Raw genomic sequence first — 25885 nt, 5'->3', positions numbered from 1 at the left:
ACCATTGTCATCATGTTTTCATACTTTAATTTATAATTTTAATGCTTTGAGATGCCTGACGCTTCAAACGCTCGACACGCAGCAAAGTGAAAAAAGCCACAGATTGGAGAACTAATGAGACACACATTCACTTGAATTTATTGTTCAGTCTGTATTATACATTTAATGTGTTCTGTGAGTAATATTTGAGATGAATTAGCAACTCAATCAAGAAATCTGACAAAAAGAATAATTGACATAATAGTCGAAGACTCGTTCACTATGTGGTAAAAAAAAAACCCCTCCCGTATCTCCGCCCATGCATGAAGCACTATAGCAGAATAAAATGAATTCCATAAAATAAAACGTTCACCATGACAAATACGTGAAATCAATATTCTTATTCATAGTTGTAATTATCATTATTTAATTTATGGGGGATAATAATTTCAATCTTTGATTTCAATAAAGAATAAAAATAGGCTTCGTTTTAAAACAAGAAAAGCTGGTATATTTTTGCAAAAAATGTGGGAAGGCGAGAAAAGCAGGGGAAAAAAAACCGGAACTGTCCCGGGAAATACCGGGAATTCATGCCAACAGTTTCGATCGGTTGTTGAAAAATTGTTTTGTCCATCTTTTGAGCGTGTTTTCGGTGTGTGGTAACTGAAACATCAAGATTTCTCCTCGTTTGATTTACGTTGTCATTCGTCTTAGTCGTTGCTCGGAATGAAATAAATTCCAGATTCCTTGAGGTGATATATAGTCGATCCCGCTTATAACGTTTTCGGCTTAGTGCGACTTATTTTCGTGTGCGGCCTTTAAGTAATTCTCTTTGGTTTTTGAAAAACGTTATAAGCGGTAGCCACTGTAATGGGACCTTGAAATTGAAAGTAAATTAGTTTGAGATCACACAGAAGTCGACATTGTTTGAAATTAATGAGAGCTTTCGACTTGGAGGATGAAGAAAAGGGAGAAAGAACAAGAGCTTGTGTAGAAAGCTTTCTTGAGTCAGATAGTGGTGGAGCTAACAAGTTGGTAATGAGTATCAGGGTAATTTGTTTGAAGATCTTGCTGATGATATATGACGAAAAATCTCGATCAGTATAGAATATTGAGAATATTATGCTCGTTTCAGAGGGATGCTGAATAGTTTTCAATGTGTGATGAACGGAAGTGTTCAATCAGAGGTTGAATTTGGAAAAAATATCGGTCTTTCCGCTACTTGCGTACGAACTCTATTACTAAAATATATAAATATATTTTTTTGAGAGTTATTTTAAAACGTGTTTATTTTTAATTACACTTTCCCATGGAAAATAAGCTGCAGATAATTCGCAGCTGTCTGTAATCCACACTAAACATTTCTATCATTTTATAGTTTATAATCTGCGGATTATACGCAAGAAAGTACGACAGGTTTTTAGAGCGGTATATATATATATAAATATATATATATATATATATATTTCATGTTTTGTTTTTATGAATATTGCGATAATTCTTTAATACATTTCTTTAATGCAATTTTATTCCGAAAATTCACAGAACTGTGCCGTCCCACTGAAGTATACAAGTCATGTGGAACAGCGTGCCCAAAAACTTGCAGGAATCTTGACGCGCAAATACGATGTGTTGACAAATGTGTGTGTGGATGTTTCTGTAAGGAAGGACTCGTCAGGTCAGACTGCGGAAAATGCGTCGCTCCAGATGAATGCAAAAAACGTAACTATGTTTTTTTGTTTGTTAAATAATAATAGTAAATAATTTAGTAATTGCCAATTTATGTAAATATACCTAACAACATGAACTTTTTTTTATTCATGGCAGCTGAATTCACGTGCGATGAGAACGAAGAGTTCAAAGACTGCGGAACATCTTGCCCAGTGACATGCGGAAACTACGGAAGTAAAGTCAAATGCCCTCTGGAACAGTGCAACACTGGGTGCTTCTGCAAGAAAGGTTTCGTACGTAACAGTGCCGGCAAATGTGTTAAACCTGAGCAATGCGTGCCTGGTAAGAGAGAGATCTATGGTTTTATTTTAAAACTTTTTTCAAACCTGTACATTTGGTTCTGATTATGGCGGTGAATGTCCATCATTATTCATATAATATTTTTCTTTTCTTTTCAGGTGGATGCAAAGATGGTGAAACATACACTTCTTGCGTGAGTCCTTGCAATGATTGCGAGCAAAAAGGCACTTGTAAGTTCCAATTATGTGTCAAAGGCTGCGACTGTCTCCCAGGTTACCACAGGGATAAAAACGGAAAATGTATCCCCAGAGAGAAGTGTCCTAAAAGTAAGAACAACACTGTATTTTTAGGGATAAAGTAATTCTTCAATTTCAATTGTATATAGTAATTTCGTTGATATGTAGTTTGATTGAGAACGCCAGATGATGTCATATCTCACTGCGATAGACTTAGACATTTTTACTTATATTGTCTGGTTTTTACTTGTTTTAGGGGTAGAACCATGCGCGTGCACCAAACGGAACGAAGAATTCAAAAATTGTGGAACAGCTTGCCCCAAGACATGCGATAACAAGGATGCCAAGATTAAGTGTCAAGCCATATGCATCGTAGGCTGCTTCTGTAAAGAGGGATACGTCAGAGACTACGATGGAAACTGCATCAAGCCTGATTCATGTCGACCAAAAAGTAATGATCTATTTTTAACTTAAATGAAAAAAAATACAATGTTAACATAATTATATTATTTTAAATTATTTTCCAATTGAAATACGCCACGTTCCTAAACATAATATTCAAAATCACTAAAAACAGTACTGTAGCTGCTGTAAAGTCCTCAAGAGAGAGTACCGTGATCAGAGTTATTTCTGTTGGCTAAGGGTCAGCAATATCTTGGTCAACAAGGTAACGAGGCAGCAGACAGGCTTGCCAAAGAAGCAATACAACAGCCAACATGGGTTTCACAACACTGCCATGGCCACACAGTCATGGAAAACGCCAAATGAAGAACAATATGACTGATATATGGCAGGCCAGATGGAATACCCACAAAGGTAAGGCTCACTACTTCCAGGAAAGAGTCGAGCCGACAATGGGAGTTTGGCCTAGATGGTGGACGATAATTTTAACAGGGCATGGTCCTCTCCGCATACCTTTATCGCTTTAAGTGCTCGTCAAATGATAAATGTGTATGCGGGAAGGTGGGTACGCTTGTGCATTATGTGACGCAATGCCTTAGGACAAAGCAGTATCACTTCAGCAACGTTTGCGAGCAATCGCTTGCCATTTGGAAGAAAAGAATTCTTCATAGCCCAATGAACTCTAACAGAATTTCGAATCTTCTGACATTTCCAGAAGCAAATTTATTATTGCTGCATAACAAAAGAGCAAGTTACTACAGAGGTCGGAACAAAGAAATGGATCCGTCATATTCTCCTCCTCGAACAAGATCGACGGCACATAATATGCAAGGTCGTAGTTCTCCACCAGTAACTCGATCACGATCGAAAACTAACTGAGCCCTGCCATTTAAGACTTCATCGATTTTTAGAAATTGGGCAAGAGTAGAAGACAGGAGCAATAAGATAATTGTGAACAAACGGAAGAACATCAAGAATTCAGCCCTCAGACGTCAAAAAGAGAACAGATCAATCGTTAGCATTACAGATAAAGATTCAAGATCCTAATCACACACACACACACACATTGTCAATTGAGATTTTATTTTTATTTTTAGACGTAATAGATCCCGGCGTGACGACGGACGCTTAAGACGAAGATTATCAAGTCATCTATTCTTCGATTTCTATTGATAATTCAGATTTTATATACATCTGCCCGCGGACGGTGGTTATGATTTATTATTCGTCCGTTGACGACGCAAAAAAAAAAATTGCCTGGATTTTCCAGGCTTGCCCGACCTTCGGAAACGCTCTAATGTCTGTATCGGATGGGGCGCGTCTGGTAATAAAAGTAAAAAAAAATATATCTTGCTGCAGCAAAATGAAGCTAGCCGAATATCCCAATTGATCCTCATCGAAAAATTAACAGGACATATCGCTGCCAGGTTACATTGATATCTAGCTAAGGATAATGATCAAACGTACACAAGGCACCATTAAGACACAGACTGATCACTACAAAGAGCCGAATTAATAAAAAGAATGAAAACCTTTTACTTTTTTTTAGTAAAAGCAAATCTTTCTTCAGTTCACCTTTTACTGAAGTAAGTGGTTATTAATAAAAAACACCTTTTATACGTAATTGCAAGAGCAGATCCTTCAGAAATGATGAGGTTGGTCAGTAGCAGACTCATCCGTGAAGGAAAAGGTTGTCCTGCGTTTTCGTTCCGCTATGGCGGAGTTAGTGAACGATAGAAAAATTAAAAATTACAAGTCTCGTCGAAACCCACACACCTCTGATTTTAAAAGGGTAACTCGCTTTGAAGAAAAAAATTTTGAACGGCTTACAAATTACTTTATAGATGAAAATGTCGAATGAAAAGTCGAACGGTGCGTTTTCATCATCGCAAAAAATGAAGATATGTTCGTGGTATTTCGCTGATCCTGGTTATCAAATTGGAATTGGTGAGAATGGAATCGAATGGAATTGGAGTTTCGCAAGTTGACGCTGTCGTAGACCGTATATTAGCGCAGGCCGATATCTGATTGAAATTCTTCTCTACGCAAGATGAAAACTAGAGGCAAAGGAATTATGACAGAGAACACATATCGCTTTGCAACGGCTATTGGTGTGATTGATTGTGTCTATGTAGGGATACCGAAACCGAAACTCCATGGCGATGAGTACATAAACCGTAAGTGGAAACCAATTCTGAATATTCAAACAACTTGTGATGGAAGAGAAATTTTCATGAGTGTTGATCTCAGTTGGCCTGGATAAGCCCTTTTCTCCCGTTAAATTTTAACAGGAATGCCGTTATAACGTTTGTAGAGCGGCCGTTCCGAAACGCGCTAGCGCGTTTGCGTTTCATGTTAGACCATGCATTCTTCGATGACAATTGTTTGTATTGGTGTATACTATCACCTTTTAATGTTTTCCCCATCTTTTCTGAATCACCCTGTATATATGGTTCTAAGTTTTACACGCCTTTGATGTAACCTTTACTGTTGTGTACAAGTTCTCAGCGATGTGGAAGCCTTTGGATACCGTTGCCATTGCCTAATCTCTAGATGGTGCAAAGAGAGTGATCTATTGCCTAACACATTTTCGCGTCCCTCTCTAAACGCTCTTACCCACCTTGCCACTGTTCGGTAAGGTAATGCAAATGTTTCGTGAGTCCTTAGTGACAAGTTGCCTGCTTCCAAATTCGAAAGCAGATGGCAGCGGTACTCTAACACACAGCAAGCATTTCTGAAAAATAAATTTTACGTTAGGTCACAACACATGCAAGCACATTCCAACATACACTTCTAACTCATTCGTTAGAAATTCCATAGAAGGATATTAACGAAGTGCCTCTGTGGTTTAGTAGTGGTCCTTGGTGATAGAGTCATGCATTGTGACCTGTAGTACATTCAAATTCTAACCAGCTCCTCTGATCTTGCTTCGGAAACATTGCGACAGTATTCCGACCGGATCGTCTACAATTGCTCTGTTCCTGCTATCACTGCGTACGTACATGGAGGGAAAGGGCGAGTTCATTTGCTGTGAAAGAGGATAGGCCTTCAACTTATTTGTGGTAGAAAAGCATAGCCTGTCTCCGTTTCAGTGCCTCGCTATAGCACTGTTGCCACAATTTAAAAAAAATCAACCCATGTATTAGTAAAGTTGTTGAGAATAACTTCTATGAAAATAAAAATGCATTTATATGATTTAAAATTGCATTTATTTAAAAATTCACAGCTCCAAAGTGTCCTGCCGATGAAGAATACGCGGCCTGCAAACCAACTTGCCGAAACACATGCGCAAACTTCAAAGCAATCAGACCAATCTGTCCTAGAATATGCATTCCAGGATGCGCATGCAAGAAAGGAATGGTTAGAAATGCTGACAACAAATGCGTGAAGCCCCTTCAATGTCCCGATGGTATGTACAATTGAAATTATGCGAAATTGCAGTAAATATATTTACTTCGAATGTTAGTAAATTCACACATTTCATACAACCTGTGGCGTCGTTTTGCGAGAAAGTAATAATACGTGTTCATATTGCATATTGAAAGTAATGAATGTGGTAATTGATGCTTCGAACAGATGACGTAAGAAAATAATTTTGAATAATGTTATATTCAGTTTTACCGTGTGTTAATGCCATTTTTCTTTTCAAAGATGAATGTCCTGATGATGAACAATACACATCATGCGTGAATCCTTGCAACGACTGCAAAGTAAAAAGAACTTGCAACTTCCTTGTTTGCCACAAGGGATGCGACTGTAAAAAGGGATTCTTCAGAAATGACAAAGGAAAATGCATTCCCAAAGATCAGTGCCCCAAGAGTGAGTTGTTATACATTTCTACTCTTTTCTTTTTTGTTTTAATTGAATAATTCAGCAATTATTCGGACAGTTTTTTATTGATAACAAAATGTTTTGTTACCTTCCTCATTGAACGTCGCATAGATAAGATTCCTTCATCAATCAGTATTCATACGGTAAATGTGATGAATCCAGTTATTATGCATAATCACCGAACATTTTCGTAAGTTTGATAAATTTCCCTAAATTAATCACTTTTACCAGCCATTATGTATAATACCCAATCGTCGCGTCGTAGATGGATATGATAAATTGTACGACATGATAATTCATACATGTATTGTAACATAATATTTCGATCGTAAAATTTGTTATTATTACGTACTGGTTCGATTATATCCATCACACATACTAGACTCATTTGGAATTTTTTTCCATATTTATCAAATTTAATAATTACACTAGGTTGTTAAGGTTATGCATAATCGCCGGTAAAATCGATATTGTATTCAGTGTTTATCGAATTTACCAACGACACTTGAGTATTATGTATAGATAACCGATGTATCAGAGTTACCGTAACAAATACACTGATCATTGTTTCATTTAGAGCTGGATTTCAACTTCAAACATAACATAGTTATGAGTGAAAATTGTGGTAAGGGGGTCCCAAAATCGTTTCACATTTTATCACAGTACTTGTAATCTACTATGATCCGCCTCGCGTACATCTCCGATCCCAATGTGCGTTAAGAGGTTGGGAATGGGAGGGGCAGAGTTTTTCTGACTTTTGCTAACATGGAAGGGGGTCAAAAATTTCCAAAAATATGATCTGCTGACGAAATGCTTGAATGGCTCCTAATCTGCAATTAGACGTAGAAAGATTAATATCCTGACCCAGGATAATAATCTGCCCCATAGTCCTTACTTCAATCCTCCATACGACCCGTTCCTGTATCCATCATTCTGTTGTAAAATATTGTCAATGAGAACTGAACGCATGATTCAGAAGCAGATGCGTTATGCATTATCATGCATTATCAATGCCTGTTTCGATAAACATATTTTCTACATTATCAATGTGAAACATATGAGTATATAATATTATTATTGATCATTTTAACTTGTATTGCAGCCACGGAGCCGACTAAATGTTCAAAACCGAATGAAGTTTACAAGACTTGCGGTACGGCCTGCCCGAAAACTTGCCACAACTACAAAGATAAGAATACGCTTTGCACCCTGCAATGCATTCACGGGTGCTTCTGCGAAGAAGGATACGTCAGGGACTACAACGGAGCTTGCGTCAGGCCCTCAAAATGCGTCGAAAGTAATTAATGCATATCATAAAAATAATAGATTCTATATTTTTTCTTATATGATTCGCACAATACTATACCCCGTCATCTACAGGGTGTCCCCGAAATCTACCGCGGAAACGAAAAGGGTTATAGTACATGCAGATATCGAGACAAACAATTTTTGCGATGAAGACCAGGATACGCAACGAATTCGTAGGACACCTGCATTACCCCCAGGGAGATCTTGACCTTTTTCAGCCGCGACCCAAAATCAACAACTAAATCAGTTTCGCGACACATGGGACTGTTTTTTTCCCCTATAACAGTGAAACCAGTGACGCAATAAGTGCATATATAACGGAACAGCAAACGGCCCATCTCGGAATTCTCTGATAATCAAGTTTGGGGTCATGATTCATAGCTCAAAAGCCCCTGGGTATAAATGGATTTGTACGACCCGTCTCGGAAGCTCCTCCTAATTAAGTTTTTCTTCTATCCCGTAGCTCAAGAGCCCCGGACTGTAAATGGATTTTCGCCCATCCTACATTTACAACCCATCCTGGAAGCCCCTGATAATCAAGTTTTGATCATGACTTCAGCTCAAGAAACCCCCGGCTGTTAATGGATTTGTACGACTAATCTTAGAAGCAAGTTTCAATTTCGAATCAAGTTTTGGTTGCCGCACATAGCTCAAGGATTTGAATCATGACCAATGACTTAGTCTCCTTGGCTATTAGTGGATTTGAACGACCCACCTCGGAAGCCCCTGTGACCCAAGTTTGGGTCGCGACCAATAAGTTAAGAACCCCCTGCACTACCTCATTTCAAAAGTCGCCAAAGTATATGTGACAACCTTACTATCATAATAAGAGAGACAGGAAAATTTTATACAACTTGTTCATACTGTAGTGCAGAGGTCTACAACCTTTTGGACATTCCGAGCCAATTTAAACTTTCCACGGAGCCCGCGGGGCCAACAAGTCAGGTATTCTTGCGTATTACACAGGGTTCTAAAAATTTATTGGATATTCTATTTGCTCTGAATTGACTTATTTCTTTTATAATTTGAATTCTTATTTATTCACAAATAGCTTTCTTTCATTAATTAAATAATTAATTCTTTTCATTCAGTTTTATTTATTTCATTAAAGCTGAAATTTGTTTCTGAAATTATTTTTTCTCATTAATTTCAAATTTTCATCAATTATGAAATTATTTTTCTTTCGGAAATTCTTAATTTTTTTAAATGAATTATTACTTTTGACAATTCTGAAATTACTCTTGACCATTGATCATTCTTGTCGCACCACCGTCATTTTCTGCGCACGAGGGCTAATTAGACCGCGACCTACAATTTATTGCCGATTAGCAAGCTTGTTTTTTAGACTCATCGAGAGGTTGGTGCGCTAACCCCTGGATGGGGACTCCCTGCGGTAGCAATTTTTTCTGCGGTCATGTCGCCGTTTTTATTTTACCCCTGTGTCAGGAAAGTTTTCTGACAAGGACGAACCGGGTATCGAACTCGCGACACCTTTAAACATCCTTTGGTACTTTAGGCGAGTATCTTATCCACTTGGGCTACCACGCCCGTAATTACTATTGACAATTATGAAATTATATTCTCAATTATTCTGAAATATTTCTATAAGTGGTTCTGCAGTTATTTCTCCCAGTAATTCTGTAACTATTTCTTAATTTATTATAAATTTTCATCAATTAAGAATTTTTTTACATTAATCATGAAATTATTTTTCCGCTTGTAAGCGAAGGGGTTAAAGGACTACTTTTTCTTCCCTTTTTAGCTCAAGTGGCTTAAAATGCACATTAACATGCGGTTTAAAAAAACTCAACTGTGGCGCTAGGTTTAATTGCACAAAAATTGTTTGTCTTAACGTGTACTATCATCCCTCCAATTCATACAGTAGAACTCTGGAGCACCCTGTATTAGAGAATAAAAATATGCGTCAAAACACAAAGCGAATGTATATTAATTTCACTGATTCTATGCCTTTTCCATGTATCAGAACCTGTTTGCGGAAGAGATGAGCAATTCGTCCGCTGTAAACCAACATGCCGCAGTACTTGTGACAATTACAGAGCATTGCGTCCTAGCTGTACCCGAATCTGTGTACCAGGATGCGCATGTAAGAAAGGATTAGTCAGGAACAAAGAACGTCTGTGTATCAAACCAGAGCAATGTCCGAAACAAGGTATTTTACCCCCTTTAATATTTTTGGCATTATAATTGTGATTTTTTGGCAACTATTCTCACATGACAATTTACATGAAACGGTACGTGTCTCTCTCACACAGAGGAACCACCTACTTGTCGGGGAAAGAATGAAGTGTTTTCTGCATGCGGTACAGCCTGCCCAAGGACATGCGAGAACTGTTACGATGATAATATCATATGCACCAGACAGTGTGTCAGAGGTTGCATGTGCAAACCTGGATTCGTGAGGAACAGCAAAGGAGAATGCATAAAACCAGAGCAATGCGAAGATGACAGTAGGTTCAACTTGATGATAGATGAAATCGATTTTTTTTCATAAACGTAACAATATACTGGGTGTCTCATAAATGTATGTACAGTCGAACCCGCTTAATTGGATATCAACGATTCCAGCACACGATATCCGATTATTCGGGGTTATGATTGTACGGGGAACAATTGAATTGTCATTTTACGATGATAGTATAGCTTTTATACTGAAAACCGAATTAATAAATTTCTCGAATAAATCAGACATCAAAAATGAAATGAAAATTGTATTTAATTACACCTAAGATTTTTCATTTGATGTTATCGCCCTCTATTGGCTCAACAGAAAACAAAAATACAACGTTGTATAATAATTAAATGTGCGTACGTGTTGATGGTAACTTTTGAATACTTGGGGCCAGTACCTACTCTTAAATGTATTCAAATTAATTTAGTGTAACATGTTTCACATTAAGTTTCATTCAAAACAACAAAAACATTTTGTGTATATTGGTTCATAGGAACTGACAATTGAGGTGTGAAGCGTAATATTCCATCAAGCGGGGAGAAAAGTCGATTTGAATTGTCATATAAAGCGGGGAACTTTAACATTGTCTCTATGGGACAAGTTTTGGTGAAGTTTTATCCGCTTATCCGTTATCCGATTAAGCGGGGCAACCATATATTTAAAACGGCAAAAAAAATTGTATATGCGCGTGGTTAGTCAACATAATTATTTTTAAAAGAGAATTCTCAATGGGGGGGTTTAATGAAATTTATTGCATTCAAATGAACCTATTCCTTTGATTATTACTATTTTTTTAAACACGGACTTTTCGGAAAACCTGTACTATATATTGAAATTAGCATACTTTATCTCATTGGTAAATTGTCAACGAAATGTGTCAATTCCTTCACGTAGGTGGCCCCAGATGCAGTAAAGGTGAGCAGTACTACAACTGCGTGCCGACCTGCAATAACACTTGCGAAAATTTCGACCAGAAACCAGCCAAATGCACCAAGATCTGCAGACCGGGTTGCGCATGTAAGGAAGGTCTTGTCCGAAGGGCTGACGGGAAATGCGTCAAACCGCAGCAGTGCGAGAAAAGTAAGTGATCAACTAGAATTATTAGAATTTTATATGTATTCAATAATATTTCAATTGTAAGGACAGAGTGGCAGAGGATGTCTGGTAAATAATTATGCAATGAAGAGGTGAAGAACAAAAAAAAATTAAGTCGTAGAAATGCATTTTTGTTGGTGCCGCCATTAAATTTTGAATCGTATTGCGTTTGCAATATATTTTATAAATTTTTTTAAAAGATGGAAAATTATTGTTGAAAGAAACACAATAGCAAATGCTTTCACTAAATTCGCCCAAATGACCCTACGCAAGTACAATCTGCATATACATACACTCTGTCCCTAAAGTTTATAAAAACTTGAAAAAGTTGTTTCATAAGAAGAATGAAAATAATTGCACAAATGTGTAAAAAAATTATTTATTACAGACCACGTGCGACTGTCATTAAACAACTCATTTGAAAGGAAAAAGCCTTTTTTATACTATAATAAATATGAATACAAATGAAGGCCGTCACTAAAGTTTATAAACTCACTGAACATATTTCTGACGAACACGTGTTAATTAATAACTGTTAATTTTTCCATCATTTTCTCTTGGGAGCACTCCCGTGATAGGAAAAATCACGTGGCATATAAAGTTAAATTTTTTAAATCTAAATTTCAAAGAAAATCGGGTGAAAATGAAAGAGAGCCGCACCTCCTTACCCTAAAAGTTCCCGCCAAGAAATGTGTAACACACCTAGTAGAATACGGGCAGTTTAGCAAAGATGATATTTTCTAATTGGTCAATGGGAATCATTTGTTATTTCTGGAACGCGGGAACAATCCAGAAGAAAGAATACAGTTGAATCCCATTCTAACGAATAGCGTTATAGCAAAAATCTCGTTTTAACGAACACTTTTCTAATCTCCCAGATAAGTTTACATAGGGACATGATGCAAGAGCCTGGAATATTTCTTTATAACGATATTTCGTCATAACGAAGTAATTTCTCCGGTCACTTCGTTGCAACGGGATTCGACTGTATTTCTAATTTCACGGCAATCGCTAAATGAAAAAAAACCATAACAGATCGGTATACGGGGTGTCCCCTAAGTGCTAATGCGGGCTTTATCTCATCAACCGTTTGTGGTAGTAGTAGTATGGGGTTTGAATTTAAAAAAAATGCTCAAAATGTGTTGAAAAATTACACTGTACCAATGTTGAGAGGGAAAATATAGAGTCACAAAATAAACGTGAAATAATACGATTCTCAACTCGAAAATTTCGTTAGTCGGGGAGTTTGCGTGGCTGTATATTATCCGAAAATAATACTAAAATTAATGTCTTGTTCACGTAGATACCGAACCGGTATGTGGTGCAGGCGAGAGGTACTACGGCTGTATACCGAGCTGCACAAACACTTGCGAGAACTATGGCAGGAGAGATACCATAAGATGTCCACTGATATGCAAGTCGGGATGTTTCTGCAAGGAAGGCTTGGTGAAGAGGAAAGATGGAAAATGCGTGCCGTTCCCTGAATGCAAAGACAGTACGTAATTAGAATTTGTTACCTATGTATAAACACATTTTTTTTAATACCATGCATTTATTGTATGACTTTGATTGCACTCTGATCTCTTTTGGCTATGGATATGTTATTACAAAAGTTTCGAATGCGGTCAATTTTCGAAATGGCTGAGAGGTTTGGCCACAGTCAAATTTTCAGGACTTTGACCGACTAATTCGTGAACTGGCCATAGAGCTCTTTCCATAGGTCGATGCGCTAATATAAGACGGTCCGGTAGGCACAAAATTCAATTTTTTTCATCGCCAAGCCAACGTACATGGCTATACAGGGTGCGTAGCAAACAGAGGCTATGACATTTTACAGGCGAACTGTTAATCCTAGAGGTATACTTCCAATTAGAGAAATTTTCCAAATAACGTGTAGTACTCAAATATGGCACTCATGTTTCAAGGGGTTGTATAGTTATTAAAATAAAAAATGTTGTTGTGAATTAGTCCGTTCCATACTCAATCGTGATAACAATACCAGAATGATAACATTATTTCTGATTTTAATAAGTGGCATCTACTGTATTTTCAACTCGTGCAGAATTTTTTTAATAATTCTGGAGTTTGATTTGCGTGAAATAAAACATTTAAATCTGTCTTTTCATCAATCCAATATAGTTCAACCAACCTGCAGAGGCAAGAATGAAGCTTATTCAACCTGTGGATCACCTTGCACCAAAACTTGCGGAAACCTTGACAAACCTCAAATTTGCACCAGGCAATGTGTACAAGGATGCTTCTGTAAAGAAGGTTACGTGCGGAACAGCAGGGGATCGTGCATCCTACCCTATGATTGCGGAGATGGTAATGTATACATTCGGTGAAAGCTTTGATTACACTGCTCAACACTGATTTTGTTTCCGAATATTTTCAATGATTTTAGAGTTAGGGTGTGAACATAATGCGTCCGTATTTCAAATTCTGGAAACCCGCGTCTTCTGCGATTGATTAAAAACAAGAATTTCAACTTTTTTAACTTGAAATTAGGGTTTTTTTACCAATCGAAGACGACGCGGGCTTCCAGAATCGGAAATACAGACGCACTATGTTCACACCCCTTATGTTGAGGGTGCTGATTCCAAATCTGGCGTTGGTTTCCTCAGATCGAGTCTAGTTTTTGAGATGAAGTGAAAAAGTCAAATTTCAATAGCAATACTTAAGCAGATTGCAAATCACTTTGAAACAGTGCGAAATGTAAATCAATAATAAACTTAATATTAATAAATAAAGACCACTTATGTCTGATTATGTTATAAATGTAACATTACAGGATGTCTGATAAGTGCTAATGCGACCTATATCTCATCAACCGTCCGTCGTAGAGGTATGATTTAGTTTTAAAAAAGGCTGAAAAGGCGTTCAAAATATTACCCTGCACGTTTCGAGAGTGAAAATACAGTGTGCAATAAAATAAAAAAATATCCGAAGTTTTATACTGTTGTCTTGTCCGCCAACTTTCAATTAGAAAATAGTACAAAAAAAAAACCCAAATTTCTAAGTGCAATATTCGCTGACACATTGGATTTCGAAAAACTGAGATAAGCTGAGAAAGGACAGCATAAATGTTCTTTCATAACTGTTCTCAAATTTTAGAATTCATAAATATCTTGGCGAATATTGCACTTAGAAACATGGAATTTTCCCTGTTGGCCTCATAAGACACAGGGCAACAACCCTCTAATTGGAAGTTAGAGGACAGGAGAACGGCATACAAATTTCGATTTTTTTTTTTTAATTTTGTAGCACACTTTATCCCTATTCTCAAAACTGATAAAGATTAATTTTTCAACGCATTTTGAGCATTTTTTAAATTGAAATCATACGTCTACGACGGACGGTGGTTGATATAAAAGACGCATTAGCATTTGCAGGACAACCTGTATGGTGAATAAAATAGAAAGATAAGCAAAAAACTGTAAGTGAAAATTAGTGCCTTAGACTAGAGTGAAATGTTCAGAGTATGCATTATTTCAAAAACTAGAGCTAATTTGGCAAAATCCCAACGCCAGTTTTGAAATCAGCAGCCACAATATACCCTAAAATCATTAAAATTTCCTTGGCAAATTGAAACGTACTTACGTGTGTGTGTGTGGAGCAGTGTTAAATCACATAAAAAACAGTAATCATGCAGGAAATATAGTCGAATCCCATTTCAACGAATACCGTTATAGCGAAAATCTCGTTTTAACGAACACTTTTCTAATCCCCCAGATAAGTTTCCATAGAAACAATATAAAAACCTGGAATTCCTTTATAACGAAATTTCGTTATAACGAAGTGATTTCTCCGTTATCTTGGTGTTCGTTATAACGGGATTCGACTGTATAATATAATATCAATCGAGATATGATACAAAAATATCGATAATATCGATGTGTTTTCAACTTTCTGTTTTTCAGATGGACCAAAATGCGCCAAAGACGAGGAATACTACAACTGCGTACCCACGTGTAGGAACACTTGCGAGAATTTCAAGAGAATGGCTGTCTGTACTCTGATATGTAAGCCTGGATGTGCTTGCAAACAGGGTCTCGTAAGAAGGAAAGATGGCAAATGCGTGAAGCCCGATAAGTGCGAACCAGGTTAGGGCATTCATTATTATGGTTGCTAGATGCAATTCTGAGCTTACTAAAAGCGCATTCTTGTAAAATTCTGATTAGAAAATCTCAATCGGTAGGCGATTCTTACCACCAAAAAAGAGAAATTGAGTCACTTATTGCCATAGTAATTAAAAATGGCGAATTCTGAGCTGTGTACTACTACATAACCGTACATGCACCCCGTACGCATTCCTCTACGGAATTTCTAGAGAATCGGCACATGCCGCAATGTTTGTTCTGACTGTATCTGTGCCCCTTATATATTTATGTTGTCGAGATGCTCTTGTTTCATGTTCGTGTTGCCATTTGACTTCTATTTTCTGACCTAAAGATTGGAATGTTTTAATTTTCATGTTATGTCAGTATCGTGTTACAGGTCTGCCTGTTCTCTGCGAAAATACTTTTTCAAATCGGGGGTGGGGGGGAAGGCGGTTTGCATTTGGAAAGTAAGTGCTGATGAGGTGGATCTCATCAATAATTCTTAACGCATTCTTAAAATGCGTTCATTAAAATTACTCTATACCAGTTTTAAGAGTGAAAATACAGTGTGTCATAAACTAAATAAATCTATATTTTCATACGATCCACGCCCGTGCTCTAATTTCGAATTAGAAAGTCGTTGCCTTGTCTCTATTGAGGCCAACAAAAACAAAATCTCCAAGTTTCTAAGTGCACAATTCGCTGAGATATTCGAATTCAAAATCGGAAAAAAGCCGGTAAAGGACAGCGTAAATGAGCGAAAGGACCTCTACCCGTTGGTCTTTTCTGTTCTTTCATAAATTTTCTCTCTTCGATTTTTAAATTCAAATATTTTAGCGAATATTGCGTTTAGAAACATGGAAATTTTTTTTTCTGTTGGCCTCATCAGACACGGGGCAACAATTTTCTAATTGGGAGTCAGAGGGCAGGGGAAGACGTTTAAATATTTAAGTTTTTAACATTATAACACACTGTATTTTTACTCTCAAAACTAGTACAAGGTAATTTTTGAACACATTTTGAGCATTAAATTGAAACTGTACATCTCAGCACTTACAGGACGCCCCCGTGTATAACTCAGAACACTCAAATTCCAATTATAGTCCCTGCATACACCTAACAAAAATTCTTATTCCCTTGATATAAACTTTTTTCTTGTCTATATCCCTTGATATAAACTTTTATATAAAATTTTTCTTGTTCTATTTCCTATTCAGATGAACCGGTGAAACCAATTTGCAAGAATCCGGACGAGCGATACTACGGTTGTATACCGACTTGCACGAATACCTGCGAAAACTTCGGAAGGAGAGATCGCATCGCATGTCCTGCAATTTGTATATCCGGCTGCTATTGCAAAGACGGCTTAGTGAAGAGGAAGGATGGAAAATGTGTGCCATACGACAAGTGTAACCCTGGTACGTGATTCGAATAGTATATGTAATAAGTTGATAAGAATATAATATTAATTTCATATGCACACTCATGTTACGGTGAATGTGATAAATCGATTCTTATTATACATAATAACCGGCTATTATGAATACTTACCAATCGTCTAGATAAGTTCGATAAATTTATCACCCTTACCAGGGAATATGAATAACACCCTAGTGTCGTTGGTAAACTTGATAAATACTTCAAATTTATAGTCTTCATTCGTGTTTATGCGTAATACCCTAGTGTAATTGGCGAATTCACAAAAAAAGGAAAAAAAAATCCAAATAAATCTAGTAAATGTGATGAATATAATCGGACCCCGATATAATATTAACAAATTTTACAATCGTACCTCGATATAATGATACTATACATGTATGAATTACCATGCATATTATATCATATAGTACGTTTCACCATGTTTACCAACGACGCTCTGGGGAATTATGCATAGTTACCAGTAGAAGGCATAATTTTTTTAGTACTTATTAAATTTGCCAATGACGCTTGGGTACTTACTACACATAATCGCAGGTTTAAAAAATTTAGGGAAATTTATCAAACTTGCCAAAATGCTCGGTTATTATGCAGAATAACCGTTTATTATGCGTAATAAACGGATTTATCACATTTATCTTAACATATACCCCCAAACTGTGCGCATTAGAATTTTCATTTGACACTGAAGTGAAATTGTCAAAATAATTAAGGGGTATAATTTGATAATTCTCTAATATTCCAAATTTCCAGATGTGTGTCCAAAGAATGAGGTACCCAAGAAGTGCGTGGAGCCTTGCAAGCACTGTAGAAAGAAGACTAGTTGTGACGTATCAATACCGTGCATGGCCGGATGCGACTGCAAGCCCGGATACTGCAGAGATGTCGACGGACATTGCGTCAGAATGAGGAAATGCAAGAGAGGTAAATCCAAAAGCTTTAAGCAGAACGTCAGAGATCTTATACGAGGATGGGCGAGACGTGAAAGAGCAGGGACAAAGAGCAGGGACAATGACGAATATTATTATTACGACGTCGACGATGATCAGTACTATTTCTATCACGATGTCATAAATGAAAATATTGAAGATCTAGTACAGTGAGAAACGACGTGCATCTCCGCTGTTCATGCCTGTATAACGAAGCGGAGATGACGATGAAGTTCAGAAAGAAAATTTCCATTCCTCCGTGGGGGGAATCCAACCAAAAAAATCTCTCACTGTTCAGGTGAGTGCCCTACCATTAATATACAGAGGACAGATATTTTTTTCCCTTACAGCATAGTTTCCCTAACTATTTGTTCCATCGCCCCCTTCTTCAGAATTTTTTCTCTCATCGCCCCCCCCCCAACTTAAGCAAACACATAGGATCCTATGTTGCACTCGTAGCTTCTATCGCCCACCCCTGGACCATTTCATCGCCAACCAATGGGGTATATTGCCAACTTTGGGAACACTGCCTTAGAGTATATGTAGGAACGCTGAAAAGGACTGCGCATGAACAGTCCTCTAGCTCAGCCCGTGCACATATTGAGGAAACCATGAGGTACGGGAGTGTATAAGAGAGACTAGCGACGAAAACAATAGTATTGTTTTGTTCTGCACCGCGCATACTGGAAGAACGAGACAAAGAAGAGGAAATAGGCCGCTCAATAAGGTACAAGATTCGAGCAAACATGTTTGCTTTCACCTCGAGCTGCTGATTTCCAATATTTGTGCTGATTGATCCGTTTCATCATTTTTTCTTTCCCTCTTCTGAGGAGTAATCATCATCATTACACCCTTATATTTCAGATCCCCTCCGGCCCATTTTCTCTATCTTTCTTTTCTTTTACTACATCGGAAATATTTTCGTCCACCCTCATGAATTTTTTTACCTTTCTGGTCGCAATTCTTGGAAACCGTAGCTCTTCGCTCCACTATGACCACAGCCAAAACGACGCTATCCTCTAAATGGTGACTTATAGAGAGAAACGATGTCACTCTCCGCTGTGACTTCCTATTCGCTATGGGAAGGAAATATCTATCCTCTGTGATGGAATATGGGCTGGGTCGCTTTGGTTCCTTGAAATACGGACTATGTAAACCTATCTAAAACAGTTCATAATGTAAACCTATCTAAAACAGTTCATAATGTAAACCTATCTAAAACAGTTCATAATGTAAACCTATCTAAAACAGTTCATAATGTAAACCTATCTAAAACAGTTCATAATGTAAACCTATCTAAAACAGTTTTCATGAGAGCTACTCGTAAAACTCGTCCCCTCGAATTATCATCCTCGATCAATAACGTAACCGTCTGGGAGTCATAATCTCGGCTCATCTCTCCGTTGGAATAATCATATCGATTACGTCTACCAGAAATGTTTGAACAAGCTTTTTTTCCTTTGCCGCAACCTCAAACATTCTACTCGTGACGTCCGACTTCTCTGCTGCTACCAAACTTATATTTCTCCCGTTCTTTCTTATGCAGCTGAGGTCTGGGACCCCCACACCTCTATTAACATCAACAAACTTGAATCTATCCAAAATAAATCCACCCGCTTTATTGACGACTGCTGGTTATCTTTTAGTTCAATTTCCGATCTTAAACTCGAACTTACCCTCCACCCACTCGCTACTCATCGACTTATCTCCCGCTTAGCCGTGCTTCACAAGATTATTCATGGTCATTTAAGTTTCGATACGTTCGGTATTTTTACTAAGTCTTCCTATGTTTCCAATAGACTTGACCACCCCAAAAAATTAAAACCTATTTTTGCCTCTACAGATTGTTTTAAATTCAGTTTCTTTCCCAATACCGTAGCTGAATGGAACATTTCCCCTCTACTATTGCTAACTCCCCCACGATCTTCGATTTCTTGTCAAATGTTGTAAAGCATATGTGTAATCTACCGCGTCCTCTTGTATAGGCCTTGGGCCAACAATATTGCATAAATAGATGTCCTCCGTAACTAACTGGTAGAGCGCTCTCCCGGACACCTGGTGATTCCATTACCCACGCGATTCTCCCGCAGAAGGATGAGGATTTTCTTTCCCAACTGCATCTTTACCTCCGCTTGGTTATCCAAGTTTTCGTACTTCGTATCTAGTATAGTATTTAATTTTAGTTTATAGATTTGGAGAAATATATATTTAATACACGTAGTTAGATCTTAGATAACATCCACTCATAGTTTTTAGAATTGAGTGTAGTAGTCACTATTAGAAATTATCACCTATAGAATAGTTACACATTAATTAGTTCAGTTAAATTCAGTTAAATCTGTAATAATTCAATGCTCTGAATAAAAAAATCAATTGCAATCAGCTACTGTTATTAGAACAATTATGCAATTATATTAGCTTATGTAGATATTTTATATAGCTGAAATATTGCGTCACACACACTCTCAAAATTAGAAAACACATGTAATTTACTATTTTGAAGAACTTAAATATTATATAAATATTCTTATACTAAATCTTTTCGTACGTCACGATGAACTATGATGACAAGAAGGAGTAATCACAAATCTCTCACACGGAGATGGACTAGATCTGTAAACCTGATATGAAGTTCCCGAATGTTATAAAGTGTTCCTGAATGATTTCTATGCATGATTATGTGTTGAGACAAATATACTATCGAATACTTAAAACCGAAGATGATCAATCCAGAAAAATTATTTTGACACATATTTTTATATTTTGTTATATATATTTATATACACATGGAAAAGTAGATTTTAATAAAGCGTTTTGCACTGTTCATTTCAATTCTTGGTTTCTGTGTTTTAATTAAATTTGTTTGAGTTTCTATCCAGTTCGTAAGTAAAATTATAACCTAATCAAGAATATTCCCAAATTCGAGAAAAATTGGAGGAAAAAAAATTGGAGAGAACAAACTTCAGATATGCTTGCTAGAGGTATTCAATCGAGACCTGTGTTTGAGCCCAAAAACTGATTTTTTATGAGGTCTACAAACTATTGTTTGAGGTGAACAACTGACCTATACAAAGGACACACAACAGGAGAAATGCCAGGTCTTGAGGGCAGTTGAGGCCTGACTTGACTGACGTCTGTTTGCGATTAAAAACTGACTTTTTGACTCGAAGTCGAAAATTTATTTAAGATAATGTTCAGCCAATAAGCATTTACTATCTACTAAAAATTCAAATTATAGCTACAATTTCGTTCATCAGTACATTTCGTTGAGACAAGTAGTTGAATTTTTCGGGTGTGGATCGAACATGATTCAGGGTTGGTTTAACAAATTAACATCAATTTTCGTACTGAATTCGTATTATTCGAATATTAAAACTAGAATGGAATTCTAAAAAAAAAATCAGAAAATTTGCAGTACCTGATTCTAATAGAAAGTCTTCATTGATAGGCAATGTAGACAAAACCCTGAGTAGCCGAATACCAATCGCTACACTTAAAAGCCTAGTTTCCTATTCAGTATTGGATGTATCCAATTGATAGGGCAGAGAATAAACAATGCACAAATAATTAAATTAATTCTTACATCGTAATTGAAAAAAAAGACGACATATTTCAATCAAAAGTAACACAAAGGTACTAATTCCTAATTTATACTTCGATCAAACTAAATATCATATTGAATTGAAAAATTCATCGACATTTTTGTTCATCGAGCATCACGTGAGAGTGACTACAGATAAATAATATCAATTATGGGTACAATAAGTAAATATAATGGAAATATCACAAACAGTTACTTAGAATTAGGAAAAGTATTTACATACTATTTATACACTATATTTAGGGATTCGTATCGTAGTTATTACGAATATTTTATGAACGTGTATCCCATATATTTTATATTTATGAGTATTTAAATATTATATAAATATATGTTAATTTTATTACTTAGAAAAATTTCAGACTGACATTTCATTATGTTAACGAGTAACGTCCATATAAGCACTTTAGTACTTAATTAAAAATATATTGATGAACTGATACTAATTGTGTGTGATGTACCATTGTCATTTCAAAATATGATTTATGACGACTTGACTCTTTTTCTATTTTCCCCCACAGAGGTTTGCCGAAAGAACGAGAAATTCTACGAATGCAAACCGACGTGTATGAACACTTGCGATAACTATCAAACTAAGAAGCCTTATTGCCCCAAGTTCTGCTTGCCTGGATGTGACTGCAAGCCCGGATTCGTAAGGAATAATTACGACGAATGCATAAGGCCCGACGAATGTGTCGAAGAAGAATACGATGATGGCAAAATTTGCAAGCGGGCGAGCTAAATGGACGAACTCTTAATATAATGTGTGGAAATGCGTATTATTTGTAATATTTTATCCTGATTATGTTATTAAACTGCAATTATTTCAATATATTTCTTGTATGTTATCATTTGTAATTACGTGTGAATCACTCCCTGATGATTCTTGTTTAAGTTATGACTTCGCCTGGTTCTATGATATGGTTGCAAAGTGAAAACTGGTCGACCAACAATTAAAATTTATATCATGAAAAACATTAGAGAGAAATGCTTGAATTTGTCTTTTTAATTTTCATTAAAATTTTTCTACGACTCAACGGCATATTTCGAAACCCCTATCAATGGAAGAAAACGAGTTTTCAAGTAGCTAATTTTTACTCTCTCTACTGCTAAAACTTCTGCAGTGATTTCCTGAACACAAAATAGGGTGATAGTCCCCATACAACAGGCAATTTTTTGCTATGCAACCTAGAATCGTATTCTTAATAATTGGTTTGGAAAAATTAAAGAGTTTACGTTTAGGTTGATGAGACAGAAACATTGTTTGGATTTCACAATTTTCGAATAAAATGCACTACACATCTTCTCGACCATCTTAAAATGTGATGTACGAATGACACACCCGTGAACTTCCTGGATGATCCCGTCTCGAGAATCATTGCTGGGAAGGATAACATTAACTCATTTTTGAAGTTACCAAGTGTACAGTTTTTAATACTATCTGTATAGATTGTGACCCTGGATCGAATAGGAAAAAAATATCCTTGATGTCGTACACTGTCACTTCTTTTACTTTGTTGGTAGAGCTCAGCCACCTTTGTTGCAGGTTCAGCAAAAATATTCATCGTGGAAAATGAATCCGAGATTCATTTAGTTACTTCTCTGTGCCAAGTACTGTATCGTTCTCCCTCACACAGGAAGATGCAAATTTTCATTTTTTTAATCAGTTGGTTGGATCTTTTATATAGCTATCATAAGTTCTGCCTTAAATGCGAATGTGTAATGTGTATATCCCCTATTCCATCACTTTACGAAACATTTTAGTAAAATGACTTCCATAGAGTAACATCGCACCAGCGATATAAGTTCTGTACCTCGGAGGGCGCGGTTGTGCCGGAAAAACTCCAGCTGGCAGTCAGGCCGGGTAAGATAATAATTAGAAGAAAAAGAGAGAATGAGGAAATCATAATAAATAGAAAGAAAATAATAATAAAAAACTAGTAATAATAGAATAATAAGTATAAATAAAAACAATAATAAAATATTAATGTCGGGCAAGATGTGAGCTCTTGGCCTCTTTTTTTGCAGCAAGTGGGCTTTTAGCCTCTTCTCCGTTTTAATCATTGTGGCATAAGCGGATCATGGGCTCTCGGCCTCTTTTTCTGTTAATGTCGTGTGGGCTTGCCAACTTTTTTTATTGGGCTAACTGGTGGGTACCGTGCCTGTTTTCCCTGCGGTCCAGTTAGTGTGTCCCCGATATTTTCGAGATTTTCTCTTCACGTGGGTTGTGAGCTTCGGGTTCGCTGGACCAGCGGAAGATGGTTCACTATCTTCTGACTCCGACGCGGAGGTAGATATCTCTGTGTATCGGTGCCTGGTAGAAGTTTGGCGTTCATAACATTAATACAGTCGAATTCTGTTATAACGAACTCCAAGAGACCGGAGAAATCACTTCGTTATAAAGGAATTCCGGGTCTTTGCATTGTTCCTATGAAATCGTTAAAACGAGATTTCTTTTATAACGCTATTCGTTAAAACGGGATTAGATTGTATTTAATTTGTTTTTGAGTGACCCATAAAAATTCCGCCGGATTTTTCAATATTTTGTGCACATTTAAATGAATATAATCAGTGGTAATTTTTTTAAAACTTTCTGAAGACGTCACCTTGGGCCCCGTTCCTTGTTCGATAAAACATAGTACCTATCGCCTGAAACACTAAGGCTTTCGACCGAAGACGTTAAAGTTCGTTGTAACAAAAATTCATTGTTTGATATGTTTGTTTGCAGTGGTTACAGTGGTATACAGGCTGTCCTGTAAGTGCTAGCACGGCCTTTATCTCATCAACTGTTCATCGTAGAGGTATGATTTCAGTTTCAAAAATGCTCAAAAGGCGTTCAAAAACTACCCTGTACCAGTAGTGAGAATACAGTGCGCCGGAAAATAAACAAAATCTAAATATTTATACGGTCCCCCCTATCCTATCCTCTAACTTATAATTAAAAAGTTGTTTCTCTGTCTCTCCTGATGCCAACAAAAAAAAGAAATGCTTGTTTCCAACTGCAATATTCGCACAGATGTTCGAATTCGAAAAACGGTGGATATCAGGGTAAAAACAGCGATAATTGCTGGTAAGACGGTTTATCCGCATTTAACGCTGTTCTTTTCCGAATTCCCCCCCCCGTTTTTCGAATTCAAATATCTCAGTAAATATTGCACTTTCAAACGTGGATTTTTTTTTTCGTTGGTCTCAGGAGAGGCAGGGCAGCAACTTTCTCCTTAGAAATCGGAGTAAAGGCGGACGGCATAGAAATTTAGATTTTTTATTTTATGACACACTTTTTTCCCACCCTCATTTTGTACATTGCAATCATACCTCTACGATAAACGGTTGATGAGGTAGTGGCTGTGCTGGCACTTACAGGACACCCTGTATAATAACATTGGTGCCTGAATAAGCTGACAGGAATTAAATTTTCATTCGTTATATTTGGATTCATTGAAAGCTGAATTCATTTTAATAGTCTTTAAATTAGGATTTGTTACTGACGTTGATCCTTATATATGAATCAGGCAAGGAAATTTGAAAGCCGTACCTCCTCCCCGACCCTTATTCTCCTCCAAGTGATTCCGGTCTATCGTCGGAGAGGTAATCCACTATAATTTTATTTCCCAAGAGGTTACAGTGCGGAATGGAATTTCTAATACCCAATAATGCATTTAAGTGAGCGTAATGCGTATTGTGTGTGCAGGTGCTGCCATCTAACTTCTTAAATAAAAACGAGATACTGACTCATCATCGAAGTTTTGGAAGAGTGGATTTTTTTTTGCGAAGAAATAAATTAAATACTATGACGGATCTCGAAACGATAGCATAATATAATTTTTCAGTCCTTGACTGGAAAATAGAGAGGGAAAAAATTACATTTGGATATTCTCAATGTACAAATTGTTATTGTATTCTCAATGTTACATTTGGATATTCTCATGTCCTAAGAGAATAAAACATTTCACAAAGTTGATCTCAAAATTGAAATAAAATATGAAAATGGTCAGAATAACTGCATTATGATAATGACACATATACAGGGTTATCAGCGAATAAGCCCTTATTTCAAAATTGAATATCTCTACAACAAAGATCAATAGAATTATGAAGTAAACGGTACGTTTATTAGCAAAACTGTAAGAATGTTGTACAGAAATTTCGAAAATTTAGTTTTTTTTTAATTTTTTAAAATTTTAAAAAACAAAACAAAACTGGAGATTTTGGGGTTCCGAAAATCTTCATTTGTGTGAAGAGAAACCACTGCATTCGCGTAAAGTTACTGCATGGGCTGCGGTATGCGCCAGAGGCATTATCGGCCCCTTCTTCGTGCGAGAAACGATTACTACTGAACGTTACATTACAATTTTGGAACAATTTGTCAGCACACATGGCGCATAACGCAGCCCATGCAGTAACTTTAGGCGAATGCAGTGGTTTCTCTTCACACAAATGAGGATTTTTGGAACCCCAAAATCTCCAGTTTTGTTTTGTTTTTTTTAATTTTTTAAAATTTAAAAAAAAACTAAATTTTCGAAATT

At 36.7% G+C, this 25885-nt stretch overlaps 1 protein-coding gene across 1 annotated transcript in view; it reads left to right on the top strand.

The window, feature by feature from the left end:
* LOC149088613 (uncharacterized) overlaps positions 1-22185 on the top strand; it is a 92916-nt gene extending 70731 nt beyond the window's left edge. The window contains exons 18-33 of the mRNA XM_089252131.1: positions 1525-1701; positions 1807-1992; positions 2109-2276; positions 2443-2637; positions 5815-5997; positions 6240-6407; positions 7522-7716; positions 9712-9897; positions 10001-10195; positions 11092-11277; positions 12596-12787; positions 13432-13617; positions 15213-15395; positions 16610-16810; positions 17583-17753; positions 21881-22185. Of these exons, the coding sequence (XP_089108257.1) occupies positions 1525-1701; positions 1807-1992; positions 2109-2276; positions 2443-2637; positions 5815-5997; positions 6240-6407; positions 7522-7716; positions 9712-9897; positions 10001-10195; positions 11092-11277; positions 12596-12787; positions 13432-13617; positions 15213-15395; positions 16610-16810; positions 17583-17753; positions 21881-22101 (2993 nt within the window). The 3' untranslated portion in view covers positions 22102-22185. The remainder of the gene's footprint in view (positions 1-1524; positions 1702-1806; positions 1993-2108; positions 2277-2442; positions 2638-5814; positions 5998-6239; positions 6408-7521; positions 7717-9711; positions 9898-10000; positions 10196-11091; positions 11278-12595; positions 12788-13431; positions 13618-15212; positions 15396-16609; positions 16811-17582; positions 17754-21880) is intronic.
* The last annotated feature ends 3700 nt before the right edge of the window (positions 22186-25885 follow it).

Source organism: Pholcus phalangioides, unplaced genomic scaffold (assembly GCF_987345545.1).
Source record: "Pholcus phalangioides strain wild (caught in Gottingen) unplaced genomic scaffold, Ppha-v1.0 ptg000003l_1, whole genome shotgun sequence".
Taxonomy (NCBI): domain Eukaryota; kingdom Metazoa; phylum Arthropoda; class Arachnida; order Araneae; family Pholcidae; genus Pholcus; species Pholcus phalangioides.
This window is presented reverse-complemented; position numbering and strand designations above follow the sequence as displayed.